A 24,496-nucleotide genomic window follows, 5' to 3' on the forward strand; every position below is an offset into this window, starting at 1 on the left:
TGATTGCCCTTAAGGCAAAGTGGGACAGGCTACCTCTGGTTCCCTGGTGTCCTCAGCCAGTGAAGATGCCTTTCAATTGACTGTCCCTGAAGGCCACAGTTCATGTTCTCCATAGATTTGTTTTCCTGTTTCACAAGGTGCTCGCATTCTAATGGGAGAAACAACTTGGAAATGATTATGTCCATACACACACACACACACACACACACACACACACACACACACACACACACGAATATATGTGTGTGTATGTAGGCAATGGAAGGTAATCATGCAGTAATGGTGCTAGCAGTGTGGGAATATATGTATGGGGGAGGGGACAGAGAAAGGCTTCCTACAGAGGATTCAGTTTAAGCTAGGAAGCCAAAGAGGGGAAGAGGTATTTCTTGGAGGTAGCCAGTGAAAAGGTGCAGGGGATGGAGTGTAGGATTGTAGGAATAGCAAAAAGGCCTGTGTCACTGCATCAGAGAGTATGCCTTGGAGAGTCAAGTGTAAGAGGACCAAAAATGGGGCCTGGGTTGTGAGGATTTTATATTTGATTCTATAGGTAATAGGGAGCCACTGGGAGTTTATTGAGTAGAGGTATGATGTGGTTAGATTTGTACTTTAGAAAATCCCTTTGGCCGCTGAGTGGAGGACGAACTGGAATGGGGAGATGCTTGTGAGAGGGAGACTAACCAGCAGATCATTTCAACAGTCCAGGTATGAAGTGGCAAAGGCCTGCACTGCTGTGGTGGCAGGGTTAGAGGAGAGAAGGAAGTATGTGTGAGAGATTTTATGAAGGTAGAATTGACAGGACTTGGCAACAGATTGGATATGGGAGGTGAGTGAGAGTGAGGAGTAGAGTATAATAACATCGAGGTTGTAAGCATAGCTGACTGGAAGGATGGTCATGTCCCTGAAAATAATAGGGTAGTTAGGAAGAGCAGAGTGTTTGGGGGAGAAGTTAATGAGTTCTACTTTGGAAATGTGGACTTTGAGATGTCTATAGGTCATCCAGTTTGAGATATACAAAATGCAATCGAGGATATGATTTTGGTTCCTAGGAGAAAGACTGGGGCTGAATATATGGCCATTGGAATCATCTCACCTATAGGTGGAATTGAACCCAAGGGAACTGAAGAGATCACCAAGTGAGAGAGTATATAGACTGAGGGACGAGACAAGAGGACCTGGGAAGATTCCCAGAGTTAGTGGATGTGAGTTACGTGAAAATTAAGTAAAGGAGACTGGGAAGGACTACTCAGAGAGGGAAGAGAAGAACCAAGAGAAAACAGTATCACAAAAGCCTAGAGAAGAGAGAATATTCTGGAGCAGAGCATAATCAGACGGGCCAAAGGCTGAACAGAGGTTAAGGAGGATGAGGATTAAGAAAAGGCTAGTTGCTTTGGCAATTAAGAGATCATTGGTAACTTTGGAGAGGGCAATTTTAGTTGAATGATGAACTTGCATCATTGATGAAGTCTGCATGAGATTGCAGAAGGGTTAGAGGGGAGAGAGAGAGAAAAGGAAGTGTCGGCACAAATTGTAGATGATTTTCTCAAGGAGGTTAGCTGTAAAAGGGAGAAGTCTAGGACAATAGCTAGCAGGGTTAGGAGGATCAGGTGATGTTTTCTGAAGGATGGAAGAAACATGAGCATGTTTGTAGGCAGTAGGGAAGCAGCCAGTAGACAGGGAGAAATTGAAGATTAGAGAGAGTGTAGGGGCAAGAGAGGTGGCCATCTGCTGGAGAAGACAGGAGGGGATGGGATTATGAATGTAGGTAGATGAGATTGCCTTGCCAAAGATAAGGGCTACCTCTTAGAGACAGGGGTGAAGTGGTCTGTTAGATGAGATGAGGGGGAGGGGAGAAGAGGGAGCTCTTGGCAACAGGTCTTAACTTTTTCAGTAAAGGCAGGTGAGTTCCTCATATTGGGAAAGGAGGTTTGAGGAAGGATGAGAAAGTTTGGAAAAGTCACTGTGGTAAGTGAAATTGTGATTTTATTAAGAAGATGTGAAAGGATTATATTGCCTTAGTGACGGCCCATTTGACATTGCATAACATAAAATTGTAGTGGACACAGTCACCTTGTTTTTGTGATTTTCTCTAGCTTCGTTAAACAGCACATGACTAGGAGGGAAGGCAGCAGATGCTGGCAGTGATCCAAGGCTGGGCAAAAACTCAAGTGTAGAGAGGATAGTGTTGACAAGGGAGTTGGGAGGGAAGTGAGGATGGGGTGATGGGCTGGGAAAGAACTGAGAAGTTGGGAGGAATCGAGATCATGATGAGATTGAAAAACATAGTTAGGAATTGTAAGAAAGAAGAAAGGGTGGGCTGACAAAAGATTGTGATAAAAATGTCATGATCTGCTAAAGGCATTTTGGAGTTTATGAACGTGGAAGTGATATAGGGAATGGAGCCAACTTTACAAGAATAATAGTCATTCCCCAACTGATAAATGGTCAAGGGATATGAACAGCAGTTTTCAGAAGAAGAAATCAAAGCTATTAATAGTCATATGAAAATGCTCTAAATCACTAATAATTAGGGAAATTCAAATTAAAACAACTCTGAGGTAGTATCTCACATCTATAAGATTAGCTAAGATGACAGAAAAGGAAAATGATAAATGTTGGAGAGGATGTGGTAAAATAGATATGCTAATGCATTATTGGTGGAACTGTGAAGTAGTCCAACGATTCTGGTGGGCAATTTGGAACTATGCCCCAAAAGCTATTAAACTGTGCATACCTTTTGATAAAGCAATATTGCTACAAGGTCTAAACCCCAAAGAGATAAAAGAAAAAGGAAAAGGACCCACATGTACAAAACTATTTTTAGCAGCTCTTTTTGTGGTAGCAAAGAATTGGAAACTGAGAGGATGCCCATCAATTGGGGAATGGCCGAACAAGTTATGGTATGTGAATGTGATGGAATACTATGGTACTGTAAAAACAATGAGGGGGATGGTTTCAAAAAATCCTGGGAAGACTTATATGAGATGATATGAAGTAAAGTGAGAAGAATCAGTTTATACAGTAACAACAATGTAGTGAAGATAATCAACTTTGAAAGGCTTAGTCACTCTGGTTATAATTCTCCCCCCTGCCTTTTTTCCTTTCAGTTAGTCAATTAGATTCCCCCTTCTTCTCTTCCCCTTCACCTAGTCTGTTCATTAGTTTAAAAAATTTCATTTTTTGTACCTGTTTCCAAAAAGGATTTCTCTCATGTCTTCATTATTCATGCTCTCTTTCTGTCTACTCCAGACTCTCATTTTCTTATTCATGACCACTACAATTATCTTCTATCTTTTTTCTGTATTCCTTATTCAGTCAAAACTTCCAAGGTATACATTCTAGGCTTTCCTTCTGGGCAGTTTTTGCCATGGATTTCTGTTTTCCATTGTGCCTCACTTCTAGAACATTGCCAATTATTGCATGTGTCAGAGAGGATACTGACCCATGGTAGGGCCTCTCCCACAACATGTCCTTGATTATTCAGCCCATCACTCATCTCCACCCTCCTTTGATTACCTTTTTCCCCACATTTTCCTCAAAACTTTACTCCTTGGGTCAGTATTTTCTCAATCCGCCAAGTGCCAACTGCCCCCAAGGGTTTCCTGATATAGGATGAGTAGACTTTTCAAGCACCAAATCCCCTAGGCTACACCCAGTGTAAAGTCCCACAGACCACTGCTCTTCACCCACAAGAGTATTAATCACTGGAACCCTCCCTATATCTCCTTATACTGCTAAAGTAAGGTCACTTTCTTTTCCCACTTTTTAATGTTCCTCCCCTCCTCAACGCCTACTCCCCTGTAGGCTCTTTCCTTTTTGAGACTACAGGGGTTGCTTTCTTTTCATTGTCAGCTCTTGATTTGACCCTGGAGCATTGTACACTTCAATATCCTCCTGCTCTCCCCCCTTTGTGTACTCTCCCATGATGTAATGTAGTTCCACCAAAAGCATTGATTCACAAGGTGTTGCCAGGTTCTATTGGTAATGCTACTCTCCACCTTCACTGTTACTTCTACCAGATTTCTACCTTCATCCCTGTCTCCTTGTATACATTTAGAAAAAAGCATCTTACTAGTCTCTCTCTTGTCACTGTTACTGTTGTTATCCTTGTCTGCTGAATTTATCTATACTTCCCACATGTGTGTTGTTTGGGATGTTTGAGAATCAAATAATCTCTTCAATTCTGGTTTTCATTAAAAATGTTTTGAACACCTTTTTATTACTGAACATTCATCTTTTTTTCATATATGGTTAAACTCAAATTTGCAGGGAAGGTTACTGTGGGCTGCATCCTGAGCTCCATTGCTCTTAAGAACACATTATTCCATTCCCTTCTACATTTTCTAGTGGGTACAGAATAATCTTGTATTATTTGAATTTCTTTTTCTTTATATTTGCATTTCCACTTTATTGTTCTCTCTTATTTCTTTAGTAAGGCTTGCCATCGAAGATTCCAGTTTTCCTGTTCTGCTCATGTTTTTTGCTGCATAGTCCACTTATGAACATCATGTTGTAGTTCCATGTTTTCCTCATTTTCCACAGAGTCCTCCATCTCATTGTGTTGGATAATTTTCCTTTGTTTTGCAGTATTTATTTGTAGATGCCTGAACTCACTTACTAGATCTGGAGACCATTATTTCCTTCTGTTGTTACTAATTTTCCTGTTGAATTATCTGCTTATGTTCAAGGGCTTTGAATTTTATTACAGAGTCTTTGGTAATTTCAGTCTTTTTCCCTCCCCTGTTGCTCACTTTCAGACTCTCTCTCCTCTGATTGTAGTTTCCTTGGAGGTTGCATCTCAAGGCGTCTCAGCCTCCTCACATGCTTGGCAGTTCATAGTTCACCAGCCTAGACCTCTGCTCCAAGTGACTTTTGAGGAGTTAGAATTGGCTCTAACTGGATGCTATATTCTTTCCCTCAGGATTAGTGGAATGCTACACCCCTGCCCCCCATTACAGTGTCCTGTCCTGGTATCCTGTGCTGCTCCCTCTGTTCCTTAGTTCTTTGTACTGGCACTGACAGTTTGGAACTTTGCAGTACTGGTGTTCAGGGTTGACCACCCATCCCTGGCACTTCAGAGCTTTGCAGCACTGGTGCTACAGAGTTTTAGCTCCCTGCAGGATTTTGCTCTTGAAGGGCTTTGGCCATGCTAGCTGTCTGCTGCAGCCTGAGCAAAATTCTACAGCCTGGAGCTGGGGCCTCCATGACACTGGAAAGAGGTGGGGGGTGGGAAAGGGGGGGGGAAGGGTGGGGCTGGGGCTGGGTTTTGATGTAAGCCTGTGTCCTTGGTTCTGCTAGTGCATCTTTGCTGCTGGTAGCTTGGGAGGTAGGGGAGGAGTGCTGAGTGATCTCAGGGTCAGTGAGAGTCAGTTCATGTTTTTTTTTAACGTTTTGGATTTTGGATGCCCTAGGCCATAGAGACAGCTGAAGTTGTTTTATTTTTGCTGCATAATTCCTATTTTGGAGAGGTTTTTGAAGTAAGGGGGATCAGAGAAAATGGCTTTTCCTCCATTTTGTTGGTCACATGACCTAGAGACTTGCAAGGACAGTCCTAGACAGGGTTTGCTCCTGACTAGGCAGGACTGAGCAGGAGTAGGGTTTCAGGGGTCACTTCTTCCTGGCCTGTCCTAAGAGTCCTGGATCTTCAACATTTGGCATCCCAAGTTTCTTAAAGGTGACTGCCTCCAAACTAGAAATGTGGACATGACTTATCAGTTTTTCCCTGGTTTCTGTGACTTAAACTGTAGTTACCCAGAATACCTATTTCAGGCCTCAGGGGAATACCATCCATAATTCTAATTATATTTTCTTTCTTTTCTTCCTTCCTTCCTTCCTTCCTTCCTTCCTTCCTTCCTTCCTTCCTTCCTTCCTTCCTTCCTTCCTTCCTTCCTTCCTTCCTTCCTTCCTTCCTTCCTTTCTTCCTTTCTTCCTTTCTTCCTTTCTTTCTTCCTTTCTTTCTTTTTAGTGAGGCAGTTGGAGTTAAGTGACTTGCCCAGGGTCACACAGCTAGTAAGTGTTAAGTGTCTGAGGATGGATTTGAACTCAGGTCCTCCTGACTCCAGGGCCGGTGCTTTATCAACTGCACTACCTAGCTGCCCCATTCTAGTTATATTTTCAAAATTTGGAGCAAAGCAAAGCAAAAATCAAATCAAATCAAATCAAATTCTTTCATGAGAGAGGCAGCAGATTGTGGTAGAATGAATAGGGCCTGCCTTGTGTGACCTCAGGCAGTTACTTGACCTCTCTGCCTTGAGTTTTCTTAGCTTTGAAATAGGAGGATGTCTAAGGTCCTTTCCAGCTCGAAAAAAAATGACCAAAGCCTTGAAGAATTTAATTAGCCTTAGCTTTTAAAATATTTATCACCAATCCTTAGAATTCTCATTTAGCTTAATTTCCGCATAAAAATAAGTTTTATTGATGCCTTTTGCTTTTGCATCATGGTCATAGTCACAATTACTTCTTGCAATACAACCCTCCCCCTTCCCCACCTTGGAATTGAAGTTCACTGTGTAACAGAGAAAACCAGTTAAGTCAAAATGCAGTCACTTTCTCTGACAGTATATGCGACATTGCATTCTCATAGGCCCCTGCCTCTTTGCTGAGAGAAGAAATGTCCATTGCTTGCGACTGACACTGGTCTTCATCTCATTCAGAATTAGGTTTCCTAACACTGCTGTTGTTACCCTTTATACTTACCTCCCATTTGTGACCACTGACTCTCTGCTCACTTCCCACCTCTTCTTTCTTCCTTTTTGGAAATGTAGGTGTCCTCGTGCTGACCTTTTTTGTGAATAAATGTCATGTGAACACGGTCACCAGAAAGGACCAGTTCATTATCGCCTATGGAGGATTGAGGGGGGCTATCTGCTTCTCCCTTGTTTTTCTCCTCCCGAACTTTCCCCGGAAGAAGCTCTTCATTGCAGCGACCACCGTGGTGATCCTCTTCACAGTCTTTGTACAGGTAAATATGGCTTCAGGAGGAAAGGAGAGGGTGGCAATAGCCTTCTGCCTGAGCACTGGACTGGATGTGAAAACAACCCATTATGACATGCACTGGCAAGTCTGACATGGCATTGATTTATCAGCAAATCTATTAGGCAGAGACGTAACTTGGAATTCTTGTACCTGACACAAGGGGTCTCTTGGTGGGACGGGGAGTCTCATGGTGGGGTGTCTCATCTGAGCTGGGGCCTTTGGAAGTTCTAAGATACCGTAGGTGCTGAAGGACTGGCCAGTGCTTTTTTGGTACTGAGAGAGCCTGGAGGAGGGTCAGGAATCTTGTGCCCCAGGCCCAGGTGGCAGCCACAGTGGGCTGGCCTGGGTGCAGATGAATATGGCCATGGCTGGGGAACAAGTTCTCACTAGAGTTGTGTTGTGGGTATCCTCTTCATTTGGGTTTCCTGGGCCCAAGGGCCCACCAACCCACCCTAGGCACATCTCTGCAATCAAGAAGCAGGAGGCTGTGAGCCTTGCTGAATTGCTTGACATTTCTAGTTGTCAAATCTTCAACTTCAGCTACTTCAAACAAAAGGTCTCTGCAGCGTTGGGGAAGTGGGAGAAGGTCTGTGTGTTTTGCTATTTTTCAGTCATTTTCAGTCGTGTCTCACTCTCTGTGACCCCTTTTGGGGTTTTCTTGGCAGAGATCCTAGAATGGTTTGCCATTTTCCTCTCTAGCTCATTGTACAGAGGAGGAAACTGAGGCAAGCAGTGTTAAATGACTTGGCCAGGGTCATACAATGAGTAAGTATCTGAGGCCAGATTGGAACTCAGGAAGAAGAGTCTTCCTGACTCCAGGCTTGTCACTATCCACTGCACTACCTACCTATAACAGAATACAGTTAGTTATATATTTTGAAGCTGTCTGGGGGCCTGCCTTGTCTCACATTCTCTTTTTCCCCTTTTTTTGCGGGGCAATGGGGGTTAAGTGACTTGCCCAGGATCACACAGCTAGTAAGTGTCAAGTGTCTGAGGCTGGATTTGAACTCAGGTCCTCCTGAATCCAGGGCTGGTGCTTTATCCACTGCGCCACCTAGCTGCTCCACCCCCTTGTCTCATTTTTTAACCTGTATTCCCTAGGTCACTGTCAACTCCAACCACCTGAGTTGGTACTGTACTGATGACTCTAAAATTTGAGAGGGATGGCCAAAATCTTCCTTATTCTCCAAGTGTCACTGTATTTACAACTTTTTCTAAAACCTTTGACTTTGAGGCTCTTTGTGGCCACTGAGAGCAGTGAGAAGAGCATTCATTTGGGGGGCTAGTGTGCTAGACTTGGAGTCAGATACCTGCTGGCTGGGTGGCCGTAGGCAAGTCTCAAGCTCTGTCAGCCTCAGTTTCTTCATCTGTAAAATGGAGATAACAGTAGCACCCACCTTCCAGGGTTGTTTTCTTTTTCTTTTCTCTTTTTTTGGTGAGGCAATTGGGGTTAAGTGACTTGCCCAGGGTCACAGAGCCAGTAAGTGATAAGCGTCTGAGGTCCTTTGAACTCAGGTCCTCCTGACTCCAGGGCTGGTGCTCTATCCACTGCACCATCTAGCTGCCCCCCAGGGTTGTTTTCAAAGTATTTTCCAGACCATAACATGCTATTTAAATGCCCCCAACCTGTCTCTGCCACTTAACAGCTGCACTCATCTTCACTGCAAAGCCCCCATTTTTATTTTTGGTTAATGGTGTTGGTTAAGCTCCAACATTTATTTTCTTGCCATTTAAAAATCCATTTTAATTAAGCCTTCAGAAAATCACATTTGATTTAACTAAGCTTTACCCAGCTTTCACTTTAATAGATGCTTTTAACAGAAGAATACTGGTTTGAAACCACCGTGATTTTCAAGAATTCATTTCCATTTCCATGTGATCCGCTTCTCTCTGCTTGTGACTTTAATCACATCTGTATATTATCCATAGAGAGGCTGCACTGGACCGGCCTCGCATGGCTGAAAGCACAGGGTCGGTTGCCCCCAAATGTCCTGAAGAACAGTCGCTCTTTGTTTGGAAACTGGGTCTCCAAAACATGGAAAGTAGGCATTGGGCTCCCATTCTCTCGCCTTGTGCCGCTGTATCTTTTGTCTCCTTTTCTTCTCTTTGGTCCAGAGGTTGAGCCGGCAGCAGCTGAAGGCTGTGTCATTCCACCACCATCTAGTGGCTGAAGTATTCCTAGGATTCATCATTTTCCCCAAGATTTAAATGGCATGGCAGGGAAGGTCCAAAGCAGTGCTCTCCCGCAGGAAAGGGACCACAATGGAGCCAATGCTGAGCTTGGAGGAAGGAGAGCCCATGTTCAGATTGTTTGATGCTCTGGATTCCCATGGAAGCTTGGCATTGGGCTCCTAAGCCTCAGCTGTTTCTTCACTCTGAACCTCAGACCATCTTCTAGGACTTATTCACTAATTCCTGGGCTTCTGGGGATCTACCCTAGAGGAAGGGATTTCATTTGTCTGATAATATTACTGATGATATCATAGACCCCATATTTCCCATGGGGTGATATAATTACCCTCCTGTTTGCCCTCTTGTAATTCTGACAAATGTCCTAATATATAGTGATAGTAGGTGAAGCAGATTTAGGAATCATGATTCAGTTTTCCCCATCCAAAAATGGGGAGCCAACAGTGGTATAATAGCATGCCCCCTGGATTTAGAGCCAGAGGACCTGGATTCAAATCCTGCCCCAGACACTTAATGCCTCTGTGACTTTAAGAAAGTTGCTTAGTCTCTCTGTACCCCACTTTCTTCATCTGTAAAGTGAGGCCTTTAAACAATATGAACTGGATGATTTTAAGGCCCCGCCAACTCAACTGATGGGCCTGTAATATTTGTGCCCCTACGAGAATCCCTGGTTATCCCAGGGATTGTTCTCAGTTTCCCAATTTATAAAAGGGAGGAATACTGATGCATGCAACACATGCCCCCTGGGATGGAACCCATGACTCTGGCCTCCTTAGTAAGCCCCAGTGCTCACCAGCTGAGACAGACCTGAGTCAAAGGTTTCAGTCACCTCTGCTGACAACATTCACGCCCTCTGCTGGACAGAGTGCAGTGGTACCAAGTATGCAAATGAGGCTGAATTAAGAGCTCTTTGTTACTGAGTCTGGAGCATCTGAGAAGTGACCTTTTTGGTGTGTTCTTGATAGACTAATTTGTTAGATGAAGATTCTACTCTGCCCTTCCCCCCATTCCCGCCCCCTTCTCCCTCCTAAACTATCTGCACTGTTCATGTTCTCCCTTGACAGCTGTTGTTAACAATCAGTTGTTCCAACCATAAAAAGAGCACATAATAATTTTCCAAATGGCAAAATGATTTCAGTCGGCTCTCTTAATTGAAAGAATGTTTCTTCCCCCTTCCCCTGCAAGTTATTCAGAATCACTGGCATAGTACTGTGTGGCTATTTTGACTTGATTCTTTTGACTAATCCTTCAGTATTTACAAATGGGGATATAGTCCCAAAGTGAAATTGAGTTTCTCTGGACCAGCAGAATGCTTTGGTGGACCCTTGATTTCCAAGCCCAGGAGCAGCTGGGAAGTACTTACCTCCTGTTTTCTTCTGAGTTTTCTTAGAGTCCTTTCCTAGGTCTGTGAAGAGGACAAAGTCGGGTGCGTGTAGTTCCGATGGCAGGAGCCTGCTTCAAGTCTTTCCCCATTGCAGTCTGTTCTCCCCTCATATACCAAAGCACAGATCTGACCATGTTGCTCCTCTACTCCAGAAACTACAATGGCTCCCTGTTACCTCCAGGATCAAATATTAAATCATCTGTTTGCCTATTGAAGGCATTCACAGTCTGGCCCCTTCCTACCTTTCCAGTGTGATCCTGGCCTGCTTGTTGGTCCTTGCACATACCACTCCATCTCCAGACTCTGCCATGGCCAGAATACCATCCTTCCTTGCCTCTACCTCCTGGCTTCCTTCAGGATTTCCTTCTCCCCACCATCTCCTCCAGCACTTCCCTATGAAATTCTCTTTCTTTTTTCCTGTAGGTGTATAGTTGTTTGCATGCTTTCTCTCCTATTAGATTTGGAGTTCCTTGAGAGCAGGGACTGGGTTTTGCCTTTCTTTGTATTCTTTGTGATTAACAAAGTGTCTGAAACATAGGAGACACTTAGTAAATACCTGTTGATGAAGAGGAGGAAGAGCAAGAGCTTGGCTGCCCATTGGCAGTAGTTTGGCATATTCATCCCAGTGCCAAAACTATGGGTCTTTGAGTTCCATTCACTTCAGTTCAACAAACATTTATGTCACCTACTCTTCCTACTATTAGGTTGCTACTGTGTATGCGGCACCGTGGGAGGCAACATATGCAGACTATCCTTCATTACTGCAGCGCTCCCTCCCCCTTCTCGCCTCCGTCTCTTGGAATAATCCCCAGATCTGTTCAGGGGGCTATGTCCTCCAAGAAGCCTTCCTGCACCATCACATGTTCCTGCTTTCTCCCTTCCTCAAAGGTCATGACTCTGTTTACACATTGCATACAGGGCCCTGACACAGGCCTGCTCTCTAAGATCCAGCATTCCAATGGAGACCCTGCTCTTTAAAGCACTTCTTTCCACGTTTGAATGGATGTTAACATTTTCCTCTCCTGAGGTCCCTGGTTTTTTGTCATTGTTAGGAGGCAGCTTGAGATGCGACAAGACAGTGTCTTGTGAGATAACCTTTAATCTATCATAGTATCCTCGATCTTAAGTTCAAAGGAATCCAGAAGTCATCTTTAATGTTACAGATGAAGTAACTGAGGCCCAGAGAGAAGGATCTGGCCTAAGGTCACACAGCTAGTAAGTACAGCTAAATCCAGATTAGTGAGACTCAGGAATCTAATGAAGTGGTCACATTATTTGAATTCACACTACATATTTCCATTGGGCTGGAACCAGTTAATATAATTTACATAATTATAACTTTGAATAGTGAAGATTTAGATAGCAGAGGTGAGATTTGAACCCAGATCCAGATGTCATAGTCATTGCCCTCTCCCTCTGAGTCACATTATTTCAATCAGTGGTGATGATCATTTGGTCGATGTTGCTAATCATGAGAGGATAGTCATAGAGTCATTGACCGCAGGGGTCATCCAGCTCAGCCACCATATTTTACAGATGATGAAACTGAGGCCAGTTATCCAAAGTGATTTGGCTAAGGTCACTCAAGAAGTCAGAGGCCGAACTGAGGCTGAAGCCCAGGTTCTCTGACTCCTTATAGCTTGAGTTCTTTTCCCACTATAACCCACAGGCTCCCTAGCCCCTTGCCTGGACAGCTGCCATCTCATTAGCATTGCATAGGGACAGTCAAGTTTGTGTCCTTAGGAAGTCAGTTAATAAGAAAATCAGTTTAGAGACCAGACAGAGAGAGGTCTAGCCTTTCTGTGTTACTGAAGGAAAATGCCCCTCACCTTGAAAACTGACCACTTGGACACAAATTGTAAGTCTTCATTTGTAATAATGCCATGCTCTGCTCTGAGAACATTTGATTTCCACACCCGGGATTGGTATCCATCCAGACTCACCCGTGGAACTAAGCTAAAATGCCTGTGTGCAAACCATTTGGCTTGGACCCATGTGAGTGGTAAAATCAAGTCCATTTTTTATAGCAGCTCCCACCACAGCAGTAAGTTTGCAAGTGAGAGGCAGTGTGGAGTGACTCATGAGCGGAGAGAGAGTGGCCTTGTCACTAGGGAGGCCTGGGGTTGAACCCCCCATCCAACACGAACTGGTTGGAGGAGTTGCCAGGCCTTTCAGGGTACCAGGCAATTCTCTAAGACCTTAGTTACAGAGGAGCTGCTAATCAGCTTAGATGGGAGTAGTCCCCATACTGAGAGTTCCCTTTAACTACGAGGCTACACTCCCACCACCAGACAATGGTGTCTGATCTATGGGCTTCCTTCCATGGCAGAGAAGATGCTAATGACAAAATGATGGGCTTACTAACATCCCTGGCAGAATTTGAATTGGGGCAGAAGATTCTTTGGGGACAGCTAGGTGGCACTGCAAGTAGATAGAGCACTGGGCCTAGAGTCAGGAAGACTCATCTTCCTGAGTTCATATCTGGTCCCAGACACTTACTGGCTGTGTGACCCTGGGCAAGCCACTGCACCCTGTTTGCCTCAGTTTCCTCATCTGTAAAATGAATTGGGGAAGGAAGTGGCAAGCCACTCCAGTATCTTTGCCAAGAAAACCCCAAATGGGGTCACAGACAGTCAGACTGGACTGAAAATGACTGAACAGCAGCAGAAGACTCTTGATATTCTGAAGCCTTGATTCCTTTCTTTTACCCTGTAAACTTCAGGTGATATTTATCAACTTTTCATGGGTTTCACTGACTTCCATAGCTTATGATACCATCATGTCCCCAGCCCTTGTCCATGGTATTCAGTTGTGCCTGCCTCGCTCCCAAATGCCATCCTTGTGGATTTTCTGCTTCTATCCAGGGTTCCATTCAGGGTCCAGCTAAAACACACACACACACACACACACACACACACACACACACACACACACACAGCTCCACAATGTACAAAGAGGCAGGGATTCAAAATGGCAATTCATATGAAAGATGTTTGGCCTTTGGTATTGTTAGTAACTTGACAAGTGGGCATTAATTGCCTAATCAGTTCAGTTTAATACAAGAATTTATTAAGCGTTTACCATATGTCAGGTGCTGTCCTAAGTGCTGAGGTATGCCACACAGTGAAGCAAAGGCCAAGTGATTTGGGGGAGAGGTTGCTAACAGTTGAGAGGGATCAGGAAAGCCTTTGTAGTAAGTGAGCTGAGCCTGGAAAGAACGCAGGCATTCTAGGAGGTAGAGGTGAGGGGAGTGTAAGGCAGGCATGGGCTTCAGCCTGTGCAAAGACATGGTAACAGGAAGCAGAATGTTGGCCACCAGGAAAAACCAGTGGGCCAGCGTGGCTGGAGCTTGGGGTCTGTGAGTAAGCAGGCCTGCTGGAGGGGAGGCCATGTGCACACAAAGCAGTGTCTGCCCTCGACAAGCTCCCATTTTACTGCAATGTTGTTATGTTTCAGGGGATGACCATCCGTCCTCTTGTCGACTTATTAGATGTGACCCGAGGAAGAGAAACGTCTCCAACTGTGAGTGAACAGATTCATATCCGAGTAAGTGATTTGTGCAACTTAAGGTTTCTTTATGCTTGGGTTTTTCCTCCCATGAAAAGCATGCATGAGCCTTGGGCACCTGAAGGGGTGGCTGTGGTCAAGGGTCCATGTATCCTCTGCAAGTTTGGGGAGCCCCACCCCCTTCCAAGCTGCATGTGTTGGGGTTTATTGCAGCCATGCTGATCTGGGAATTAAGTTTCAAAGCCTTGACTCCTTTGTGATTTGAGATTCAATATCATTTCCTATTTGGGATGGAATATCATCCACTTATAGGCTGACCTGTCTAGCCCCTGCGGAATTGGAAAACTTTATTTAATGTATTTAAGCTTTGGCAGAGCTGATATTCTGTACTATTAATAGTGTCTATAGAGTGAAAGGTTAAAGCAATACGATTACAAAATATGAGGTCTGAGGGAGCTACCCCACAACAACAAAAGACTCCAGCATCATGTTACATGCTTCATGGCTGCTCTTGAACTTGGGGAAGTATCAGAGAGTATTTGGGCAAGGCAATATTTGGCACTTAGCTTTAGATCCTCAAGGAAATTGGATTTGATAGGTGGATTTCTATGTGGAATAAGTCTTTCAGGATCAAATACAAAGAACTCGTTCAGGACCTCCTTGGGTTGTTGAAACAAAGCCCTGGGATTTAGAGGAGGAAAGAAAAACCCCAGCAAAGTGGGAACCTTGCCTTATGACTCCAACTCAAATACTCTAGAAACCTCTTTTCAGACCAAGAACAGTATTTCCCAGAACATGTGAGTTTTAAGTTTACTAGTATAGCTAGTGTAACTCACAATGTTGAGGCAGCTGATTACTTAATGATGACTAGAAGTGATCAAACGTGGACATCTTCCACATAGAAGAAAGACCAATGCATTATGTTCTTTTTTTTTTTTTAAGTAAGGCAATTGGGGTTAAGTGACTTGCCCAGGATCACACAGCTAGTAATTGTTAAGTGTCTGAGGCTGGATTTGAACTCAGGTACTCCTGACTCCAGGGCCAGTGCTCTATCCACTGTGCCACCTAGCTGTCCCCGTTTTGTTCTTTTGGGCAGAAAGCTGCCCAGCTTAGAACTCCTCAAGGGCAGCAACTTTCTCACTTTTGGCTTCATATCTCCAGCACTGAGCACAGTACTTGGCGCATAGTGAGGACTTAATGAATGCTGGTTGACAAGTTGATTGATTAATTATGATCTGATTGATTGTTCTGTGGCCCTGATCTTATGACTAGGTATAGCTGAAGTCACCTTTATTCCTAGGCATAGTAGACTCTAACATTGCCCCTTGTCATTTCTGCCATTATGTTGCCATATGGCATCATGGGTAGAGTGTGGCCTTGGATTAGCTTTGGCCTCTGGCACTAGTTGTATGACCACGAGCAAATCAGTGAACGTCCTAGTAGCCCAGCCAGATCTCCAAGAGTCACAGTTTTAGATGAGTTGCCAATCTGCATCTATGGAGAAATCTTCCATCCTGGTCATTTCCTAAACTAGTGAAGCACAGAACCAGGTTACCCTCTCCTCCTAAACACAATTAAACATGGTTACTTTAGAACAAACCATTATGGCAGAGAAGCATTTTCCTATAACCAAAAAGGAAAACGTTTACCATAGGATCAAATCTAAACTTCTTCAACTAGTATTTAAGACCTTCTTTCAGTTGGTTTCTCCCCCTTGTCCCCTGTGCCAATCCACCGTTTTGTCTTCTGACTCCTTCCTATGATCCTTGGGCTCTAACTAAGTCCATCTCATCGTGGGTGCCCTACATTTCCCACTAATTTTCATTCGATACACCTTTTAAATGTCATTTCCTATGGGTAGAAGACATTAGAGCCATAGATGTAGAGTTAGAAAGGAGTTGAGAGACCAGCTAAGAGTCCAGCCCCTTCATTTTAGAGATGATGAAACAGGCTCAGTGAGCTGAGGCAAAGCACCTAAGGTCACAGAGGTAGTAAGTAACAGAGCCAGGATTGGAATCCAAGTCTATTGCAAATCCATTGTTTTTTTGTGGTTACTACGAATTTCAAGACCAAGCTTTCAATTTACTTCTTTCAAGATGCCTGGTGAGCTCCGTTGGTAGAACATGAATATCTTAATCCTAGGTCATGGATTGTGTCCCGCCTTGGACACAGCTGTTTTTTGGGAAGCTAGGTAGAGCAGTGGTCGGAGTGCTAGAGAGATTCAGGAAGACCTGAGTTCAAATATTACCTCAGACACTCACTAGCGACTCTGGGCAAATCACTTGGCCTCAATTTCCTAGATGGCCTCTGAGGTTCCTTTAACTTCTGGCATTTTCTGATGAATTTTCAATTCTATTATCCTAAGAAGCATTCCCCACATATGTGGAAATTCATTCTCTTGCTCTGCTCTCCCTCAGTGCATATGCTCATACATACACGCACACACAAACTCACACACATATTCATACACACGCACATGCATGCATTTCTTGAGTGTAAGTCTCATCTTGAACATGAAAAGGACGCTCTGAAAGGTATGTATGCTCGTACAAGGCAGGAGTCTAGTCAAAGATGAAGGGTTTTGTTCGAACCTGTGATTTCATAGGCATAGGCACCTCCCAGAGACGACACTGCCTCCCCTTGTGCAGATTGGCCCCGTTCTGCGACTTAGCACTTTAGAGAGTTGCTAGGGGTGTTGAGAGATCAGCTAGGTTCCCCAGCCAGCAGATGTCAGAAGAAGTGGCACTTGAACTCAAGTCTGCCTGACTCGCAGGCCAGCCCTCTATCTGCTGGACTCTCTCGTGAGGTCACAAAGATGAGGGATGAAACAATCTCTGCTCTCAGGTAGCTCACATTCACTTGAGATATAACCTATATGGAAACGAGGATAATTAGGATTATGGAGTTAGGGGCCGAGGAGAGCTTTAGACAAAGTATTCTGGGAAAATTTGAAGGAGGAGAAAGAATGCTTTGGGTTGTTGGGGCCCAGGATTAGGCGGCATCTGAGCTGATCCTTGAAGGAAGATTTAGCCTCAGGAAGGTAGGGATGAAGGTGGACAGTTCCAGAGACATATTAGGGAATAGCTTGCAGTACTCTTTGGCCGGACCCTAGATTGTATGGGGACTGGAGTCATGTATAACCAGGTTGGAAGGATTAGTAGGAGGCTGGTTGGAAAGGGCTTTAAATGCCAGGGGAGTTTGTATTTGATCTTTTTTTTTTTTTTAGTAAGGCAATTGGGGTTAAGTGACTTGCCCAGGGTCACACAGCTAGTAAGTGTTAAGTGTCTGAGGCCAGATTTGAACTCAGGTACTCCTGAATCCAGGGCCGGTGCTCTATCCACTGCACCATCTAGCTGCCCCTGTATTTGATCTTAGAGGCAGTGGGGACATGGGGTGGACATGGGCCCATCGATTCAGAGATGGAAGAGATCTTAGTGATTGCCTAGGTCAGAACTTCTTTCCCTTTGTGATGCCATAGGCCCCTTGGGCAGTGTCTAGTAAAACCTAGGGACTCACTCCTTCTCAGAATCATGCTTGTCAATGTAGAAAATGAAGTGCAGAGTATTACAAAGGAATTCAGTTCTATTGAAATAAAGTTATCTAAATATTAAAAAACTACCCAAGTTATCAGACTCCAGGTTAAGAACCCTTGATGGTTTAGGCCCTTCCTTTTAGAGAAAAGGAAACTGAGCCCAGAGGGTGATGTGACTGGCCTAAGGTTGACTTGGGCTTCTGTTTGAAACTGTGAAGGATGGTACTGAGAGGGAAGAGGCTGGAGTCAGGGAGGCTCATTCATTAGGAGGCTAGTACAATAGCCTAGGGGATATGTGATAGGGACTTGAATTGGGCTGATGACTGTGTGAGTTGAGAGGAGGGAACACATAGCGTAGAGGGTGGGGGATGCAGAATCACTACTTGGCAATGGATTTGATGTCGCAGGTGAAGGAGAGGGAATAGATAGTCAGGGACGGCAGGAGAACCAAAAGAAGGCATCCATTATATGTGATGCAACTTGGTAGGCAGTGTGGTGCTTGGAATGGGCATTGGATTTTTTGCTAGAAAACCCTGGGTTTGAATCCTACCTCTGGTATGACTGCTGTGTGACCCTGGGAAAGTCATTGAACTTCTCTGGGCCTTGGAGTCCTCCTCTATATACATGAAATGACCTCTAATGACCCTTTCAATTTGTAATCTGTGATCACGTGATATTGCATCCTATGTTGGCTAGATTCTCTGTGGTGAATTTGAGTTGGGACATGGATGAGACTGGCACAAGATCAGGGGATATGGGTGGGTTGCAATTTGTACTACTGGAGGGAGTCCCTGCACTGAGGAGGTCTGAGGGCAAAATACAAGCTGTTAAAGTTTGTAGTACAGAATTGGGCAACTGCTTTTGTTCTCTAGTCATATGTATATATGAGCTTCTCCAAGTCAGTTCTAAGCACCTGAGAGGCAAGGACTGTAACCTTTACTTCATAGTCCTCTTAGGTAGAATGCTGGGCATAGTAGGTTCTCAGTGTGTGATGACTGGATGAATGAGTGATTTGGTTTCATGTTGCTGATCAGGATGTACATTAATATTTAAAAAGGGGGATCTGTATTGTTCACAGAAGGGCTATTATTGCTGTCTTTATTTACAAATACAGGGACAGTGGCTCGTAAGTCCATTGCTAACTTCCAAGTATTCTACAAGTGTCCATTATGATGATAATGATAATGGTGGTGGTGGTACCAATGATGACAATGGTGGTGGTGGTGGTGGTGGTGATGATATGAAGAATTGTGCTCTTTCACACCTCTAACGCACAATCTCTTTTCCTTGGCTGCTAGTTAACTCCCTCCTTAGTACAGACAAACTCTTCTTTTTCAGTTCTTGGATCACTTGCTGGCTGGCATTGAAGACATATCTGGACATTGGGGACAGTATTACTGGAAAGATAAGTAAGAAACTGCCAGAAATACAATTGTGTACATGTATAGAAAAGGGGAAAACGATGAACCCTGTGACTATCTCTGTTTGTTACCATTGGGGTGGACTGAGCTTCATCCCTCTCCTGTATCATGAAAGTGATAGACAATCTCAAATGAAGATGATGAACTCTCCTTTTTTGATACCTTACCCTAGGAGGTCTGACAGTTCCCAGATCGGACCATCAAATCCTAACAAACTCCTAGGCAAGGCCTTTTCCCTGGGAATATTGCAGGCAGCCTTAAGGAGAGGCATTGTGCCTGCTAAAGGGGGCTTTCTTGTGGCCCTTTCCATATCACTGGATTCCAACCTACTTCAGTGTCTTCATTTATGGTCTACTCTGGGCTCCCTGGTAGTCTGGTATGATACACGTGTGCTGCTTCTAGGTCCAGGTGACCTTGGAGTCTTTAGGGCATATACCTCAGTTGTCCAGAAGATGGGAACTCTCAGAAAACACTGTAGATCACAGTGTAGGTGACAGAGTCGGGCCACTTCTTTTCTCCATCATATTCCCATACTAAAGCAATGGGCAGAAAGGATTCTGTTCTTGGGGTTGGAGGTAGTGAACCACTGGAAATCCACTGGATTTCTGAGGTCATTCTTCTCCCTGCCTCCCCCCTTCATGGACTGTTCTGAAATGCAAAGGATACATTGGCCACATTCAGTTCTTGGGGGTGAGGATTATCTCAGGTTTATTGGCATAACAAGGCACCTCACCTTTCATATGTAATTACTTAAGGAAGAGGCATTCCCACTTCCACAGGATCTGTTGAACCCTTCCTCTTCTTGAGGCAGCTAGGGGGCAAAGCACAGAGAATATTGGGCTTGGAATCAGGAAGACCTGATTTAAAATCCTAGTACTTACTAGCTGTGTGACACCAGACAAGTTACCAAACCACTATTTGCCTCAGTTTCCTCAACTGTAAAATGGGGGTAATAATAGCACCTTACAGGGTTATTGTGAGGATCCATGAAATAATGTTGTAAAGTGCAGTGCCTGGTAAATAATAAAGATTTCTTCTTTCTTCCATTTTCCATTCCCACCACAATACCAAGCTTCTTTTAATATGGGACAGCATTGCCCTTCAGTGTGCAAAATCAAACTCAGATTTATTTTTTTAAACATTAGAACTTCAGTTTAATTTTCAGGTACATTCTTATGAAGCCTGACTAGCCAAATTAGAAAACTTAAAGGCAGTTTAATTATTTGGGCCTAGCCTATAAGAATCCTATCCTTCAAATCTTTTCTATTTTGCTTTGTTTTTGATTACACAAACATCACTGTTGTCAGGGCTATGGAATATACACAATTTCTGAAAGACATGGTTTTCTCTAGTCCAGCAGGATGATAAGGGACCAACATGGATAACTGTAACATACAATGATACATGCATGAGAGAGGTGCATACTGGGGGATCAGAGGAGGCTTCATGGTGGAGGTGCCTTTTGAGTAGGAATGGAGAGTGTGGAGGAGAGTACCATGAGCTAAAACTGGAAAGGGAGGGTGGTGTGAGATTGTGCAGGGCCTTGAATGCCGTTCCGAGGGGGGGGTTGACCTTTTCTCCAGAGGTTATAGGGAGTCACCAAAGATTTTTGAGCAGAGGAGTAACAGTGCTATATCTATGCATAAAAAACATACTCACACCAGTCTGAGAGACATTTTGGAGGGGGAAGAGGATGGAGGCATGAAATCCTCCTGGCAGGGCATTACAATAGCCCTGGGGATGACAAGGTTTTGTACAAAGCTTGAAGGTGTAATGAGGTCAAGAACAGCCACAGTGTATAATAGAGAGAGCCATTGAATTTGAAGTGGAAGGATCTGAGTTTAAATCCCAGTTCTCCTCCTTCCGAGCTTTGTCACTTTCCCTTTCTTGTGTGTTGCTTCAGATCAGAAATGAGAGAGTTGGACTCTGGGTTCCTTGAGGCCCATTTAGCTCTTGATCCTATGATCCTTTTCAGTGGCCACCTTCTACCCAGTGTCTTACTCATTTGTGTCACTAGTGTGTCCCCTCATTAGGATCAGTCTTCATTTTAGAGATGACAACCTCAGGCCAGGAGATGTTCTGTGACTTGGCCAAAGCCATGTAGATGGTTAGTAACTGGCAGAGGTGATCCTTGAAGCCAGACCTTCCGCCTCTCTCCATGTTAACACCATGTTAGTCTGGAAGGTCTTCCAGGGCAGAGACTGTGCCTCCATTTGTCTTTGTGCTGTCAGTGCCTCACACATAGTAGGTCTTCACAAACATCTGGGAATTTCCTTGACTTGAACTAAAATCCGGCAGGGTTTTTCTGAGGAGAGTGGTCAGTGAATTCTTGAAATTTTTCTCTGTTGCCTGAGCAGATTGGAATATTTCAATAGCCAATATCTGCAGAAGATTTTGCTGCGAGATTATGACCAGCCCAAGTCCAGCATCGTGCTCCTGTATGAAAAGCTAGAGAGAAAACACGCTATCGAACTGGTGGAAGCAGGCCAACTGGTCCATCCTCCACCCAGTACACCTCCGTGGTAAGTACTTTTCAGGATCCATGACATTCTCTTGCAGGTGCCACCCAAAGGGCCCAATCTTTTGGCCCTTGGGAAAATATAAACAGCTACAGTCACTAAAAGAAAGCTTGGTTTCTTTTTCCTTCCGCCTTGGACCTTCACAGCTGCCTTGCTGAGCAAGGAGGGTCGAGCCCATCTAAAAGGAGGGAGGCTGACTGCGAGGTCTTTAACTTCTGAGAGAAGCCCCCAGAAGATTCTTTTAAAAATCCATCTCTCAGGAAGAAATCTTTCAGTGTGCAAATTGACTCTTTGAAAATTCAAAGAAAAATGAAGTTACCTTTTGCTTCTGTTGAATGAGGCCTAAATCAAGCTTTATAGGTTGGTTTGTTTGTTTGTTTGTTTGTTTTTTGCAGGGGAGGGGGCCAGAAATAATGGATGAACCAAAGCTTTCCTTGCTGTTTTTTTCTGGATGACGGTTAAGGGGGAGAGAACTTGAAACCGGAAGGTGGTGGGGTTGAGGGAGATAGAAAAAAGAAAAAGAAAAGAATTCTTTTACAGAACAATTCACATTCAATGTGCATTCAAATGATAGTGTGGGAGTTCTCTGGGGGCCAGGAGGTTTTTTTTCTTCTACATAAAACTTTGAAGGGATTTTTGTCAATGTTTCAAGAATTTTGGGGCTTACAGTTAGCATATTCTGATCCACCAGAGTCCTCCACCAAAGCCCCATCTGGGCTCAGAGATGATCCATATTTCTGAAAGTCTATACCAGAGGAACATAACCTCTCATATGTCCTACCAAACTGCAAGGACTTTGAATATAGACTCTGGGTAAGGGAAAAGAGGCTTGTCATGAGGTTGGTCACAGTCTACATAGGTGGGGTGAGTGTGTCTACACTGATGAAATTTTGAATCCTGGCTGCTGCTACTGCTCTTATTGTTGTTTGTCTTTTGTTCTCGGAGAGGACCATGATATCAGGGTGATGTCATGACTTGCAGTGAATTGGATTTCAGAGAGGCAGGGCTGTTCAAGGTCACCAACTTCACTCTTTTCTCCAGAGCCATCTGGGTCTAGTGGCAAGATACACATCAGGGCGACTGGAGATGGCCTGGATATTTAAGGCGATTGGGGTTAAGTGACTCGCCCGGGGTCATACAGCTGGTGTCTTAGGTGAGATTTGAACTCAGGTCCTCCTGACCCCAGGGCCAGTGTTCTATCCACTGAGGTTTGAGATCAAAGTACCAGTAACAGGCCCCAATATTGGGAAGACTTCCTCATGGAATGCTTCTGTTTAAAAAATGATGGTGATACTGGCTTGACTGTAGGGGTGGGAGATGACACCAACAGGTGGCTAAGTCATCCTGATCCCTGGCTTTTACTGAGGAATGGATCTGGAGATAAAGAACCCAGAAACGTTCTGGAGAAGAGCTATTGCAACAATGATGAATTGCAACAAAGGATGAATGAGGCCCTTCAAAGGAAAGTTAGGGCCAAGGATACTGTCTACCTTGTAGGAGAAAAGAGCGGGCTAAGGGGGAATTACCCAATTGTCTTCAAGTATATGGGAAGGATCTTTCAATTCATCGGTGTGGGGAATTCCTCTCTACCAAGACAGTTCCCAACCCCTTGATGACTTGGAAGACCAGCCTGGGGGAGTGTTAGAAGCCAGAAGAGCTAAATGACTTGGTCAAGGTCACATGGCTGGCAAGTATCAGAGGTGGGCTTGGAATTTGTTTCTTCCTGACTCCAGCTTGAGTAACCTGTCCAGAACTCCAGGGGACCTGGGAGGAGAATGTTCATCATTTAGCTCTCCTCCCCACATAAGGAAGTAGGTTTTGATGAAAAGAAGGCCATCCAGTTAGTCATAAAGAGACTTTGTCAGTTCAGTTGGTGTTGAAACAGGATGTCAAGTGATATGGCAGAATCTTTTCTTCTGGAGAGCTTTTAAGTTAGGCCAGACCTCTGCAGGATTCAGCTGTTCTGGATGGCTCAGGTTTCCTTCCTTTGTCTTCATAAAGGAGGCTGGCTTGTCCAGATGGCCAGCTCATTTCTATTTTTCATGGATTCAGGGTGGGGTGGACCAGTTCAAATGAGTCAGAGGTGGGTGCACAGTGAAGGGGTGTGATTCCTTGGGCTGATTATTTGAGGTAGGGGCAAACCTAGGGCACTGACCTTTTTTGATTGGATTGGATTTTTGATTGTGTATAACCCATGAAAAATGGAGAACTGAATAATAATCTGGGGATGTGGGCAGATATAGATAGTGAATCTGGATAATTCAGGACCAAAGTAGGAAATGGTTTTATCTGAAATTCATAGACCAACTGTCTCCATTGCCTGAAATAGCCAGAGGACAGCTTAAGCCTCCATTTTGCATTAGCTGCATAAACCTGGCACTAGGATTAGGCCCAGATATATTCTGAACCCATCAGTCATTGTCTCTTCGTCAAGTCCTCCAGCTCCAAGAATTTGAACTGGAAAAGAAACAGGAAAGACAAGAAGTCCGTAAACATTTACTGTCAGATGGAAGCCAGTAACACAGCTAGGAAAACTCCCACAAGCCATTTGAAATGCCTGTGAATGCCTCCTGCACAGCTTTCATGCCTTGACTCAGAGCTATAGTGGGGGCCATCTCCAGTCCTCCTTATGTATATCTTGCCACTGGACCCAGATGCCTCTGGAGGAGAGAGTGAGGTTGGTGACCTTGCACAGCCCTCCCTCACTTCAATCCAATTCAGTACAAGTCATGACACCACCCTGATGTCACGGTCCTCCTCAAGAACAAAAGACAAACAACAGTACTGTAGTTAAACTGGATTTCTCAGTGTCCCTACATTATTATGAAGAAGAGTCACACTGACAAAGTTTGTGATTCTTTAATACAGTTGGCCTTTCAGAACCCATTGTTGGGAGTCTCCAACACCTCTTCTGTTTAGTGGAAGGAATACCGAAGCTCTTAACACCCAGCACTAGACTTGTCCCTTGAAC

At 44.3% G+C, this 24,496-nt stretch overlaps 1 protein-coding gene across 1 annotated transcript in view; it reads left to right on the forward strand.

Annotated features, from left to right (window-relative positions):
- The window catches only part of LOC122734080 (sodium/hydrogen exchanger 2-like), a 93,339-nt gene that overhangs the window by 39,039 nt on the left and 29,804 nt on the right, over positions 1–24,496 (forward strand). Inside the window, 4 exon segments of the mRNA XM_043974767.1 lie at positions 6,762–6,958; positions 14,003–14,092; positions 18,924–18,994; positions 21,364–21,528. Of these exon segments, the coding sequence (XP_043830702.1) occupies positions 6,762–6,958; positions 14,003–14,092; positions 18,924–18,994; positions 21,364–21,528 (523 nt within the window).

The sequence above is a fragment of the Dromiciops gliroides genome, chromosome X (genome assembly GCF_019393635.1).
Source record: "Dromiciops gliroides isolate mDroGli1 chromosome X, mDroGli1.pri, whole genome shotgun sequence".
In the NCBI taxonomy this organism is placed as follows: domain Eukaryota; kingdom Metazoa; phylum Chordata; class Mammalia; order Microbiotheria; family Microbiotheriidae; genus Dromiciops; species Dromiciops gliroides.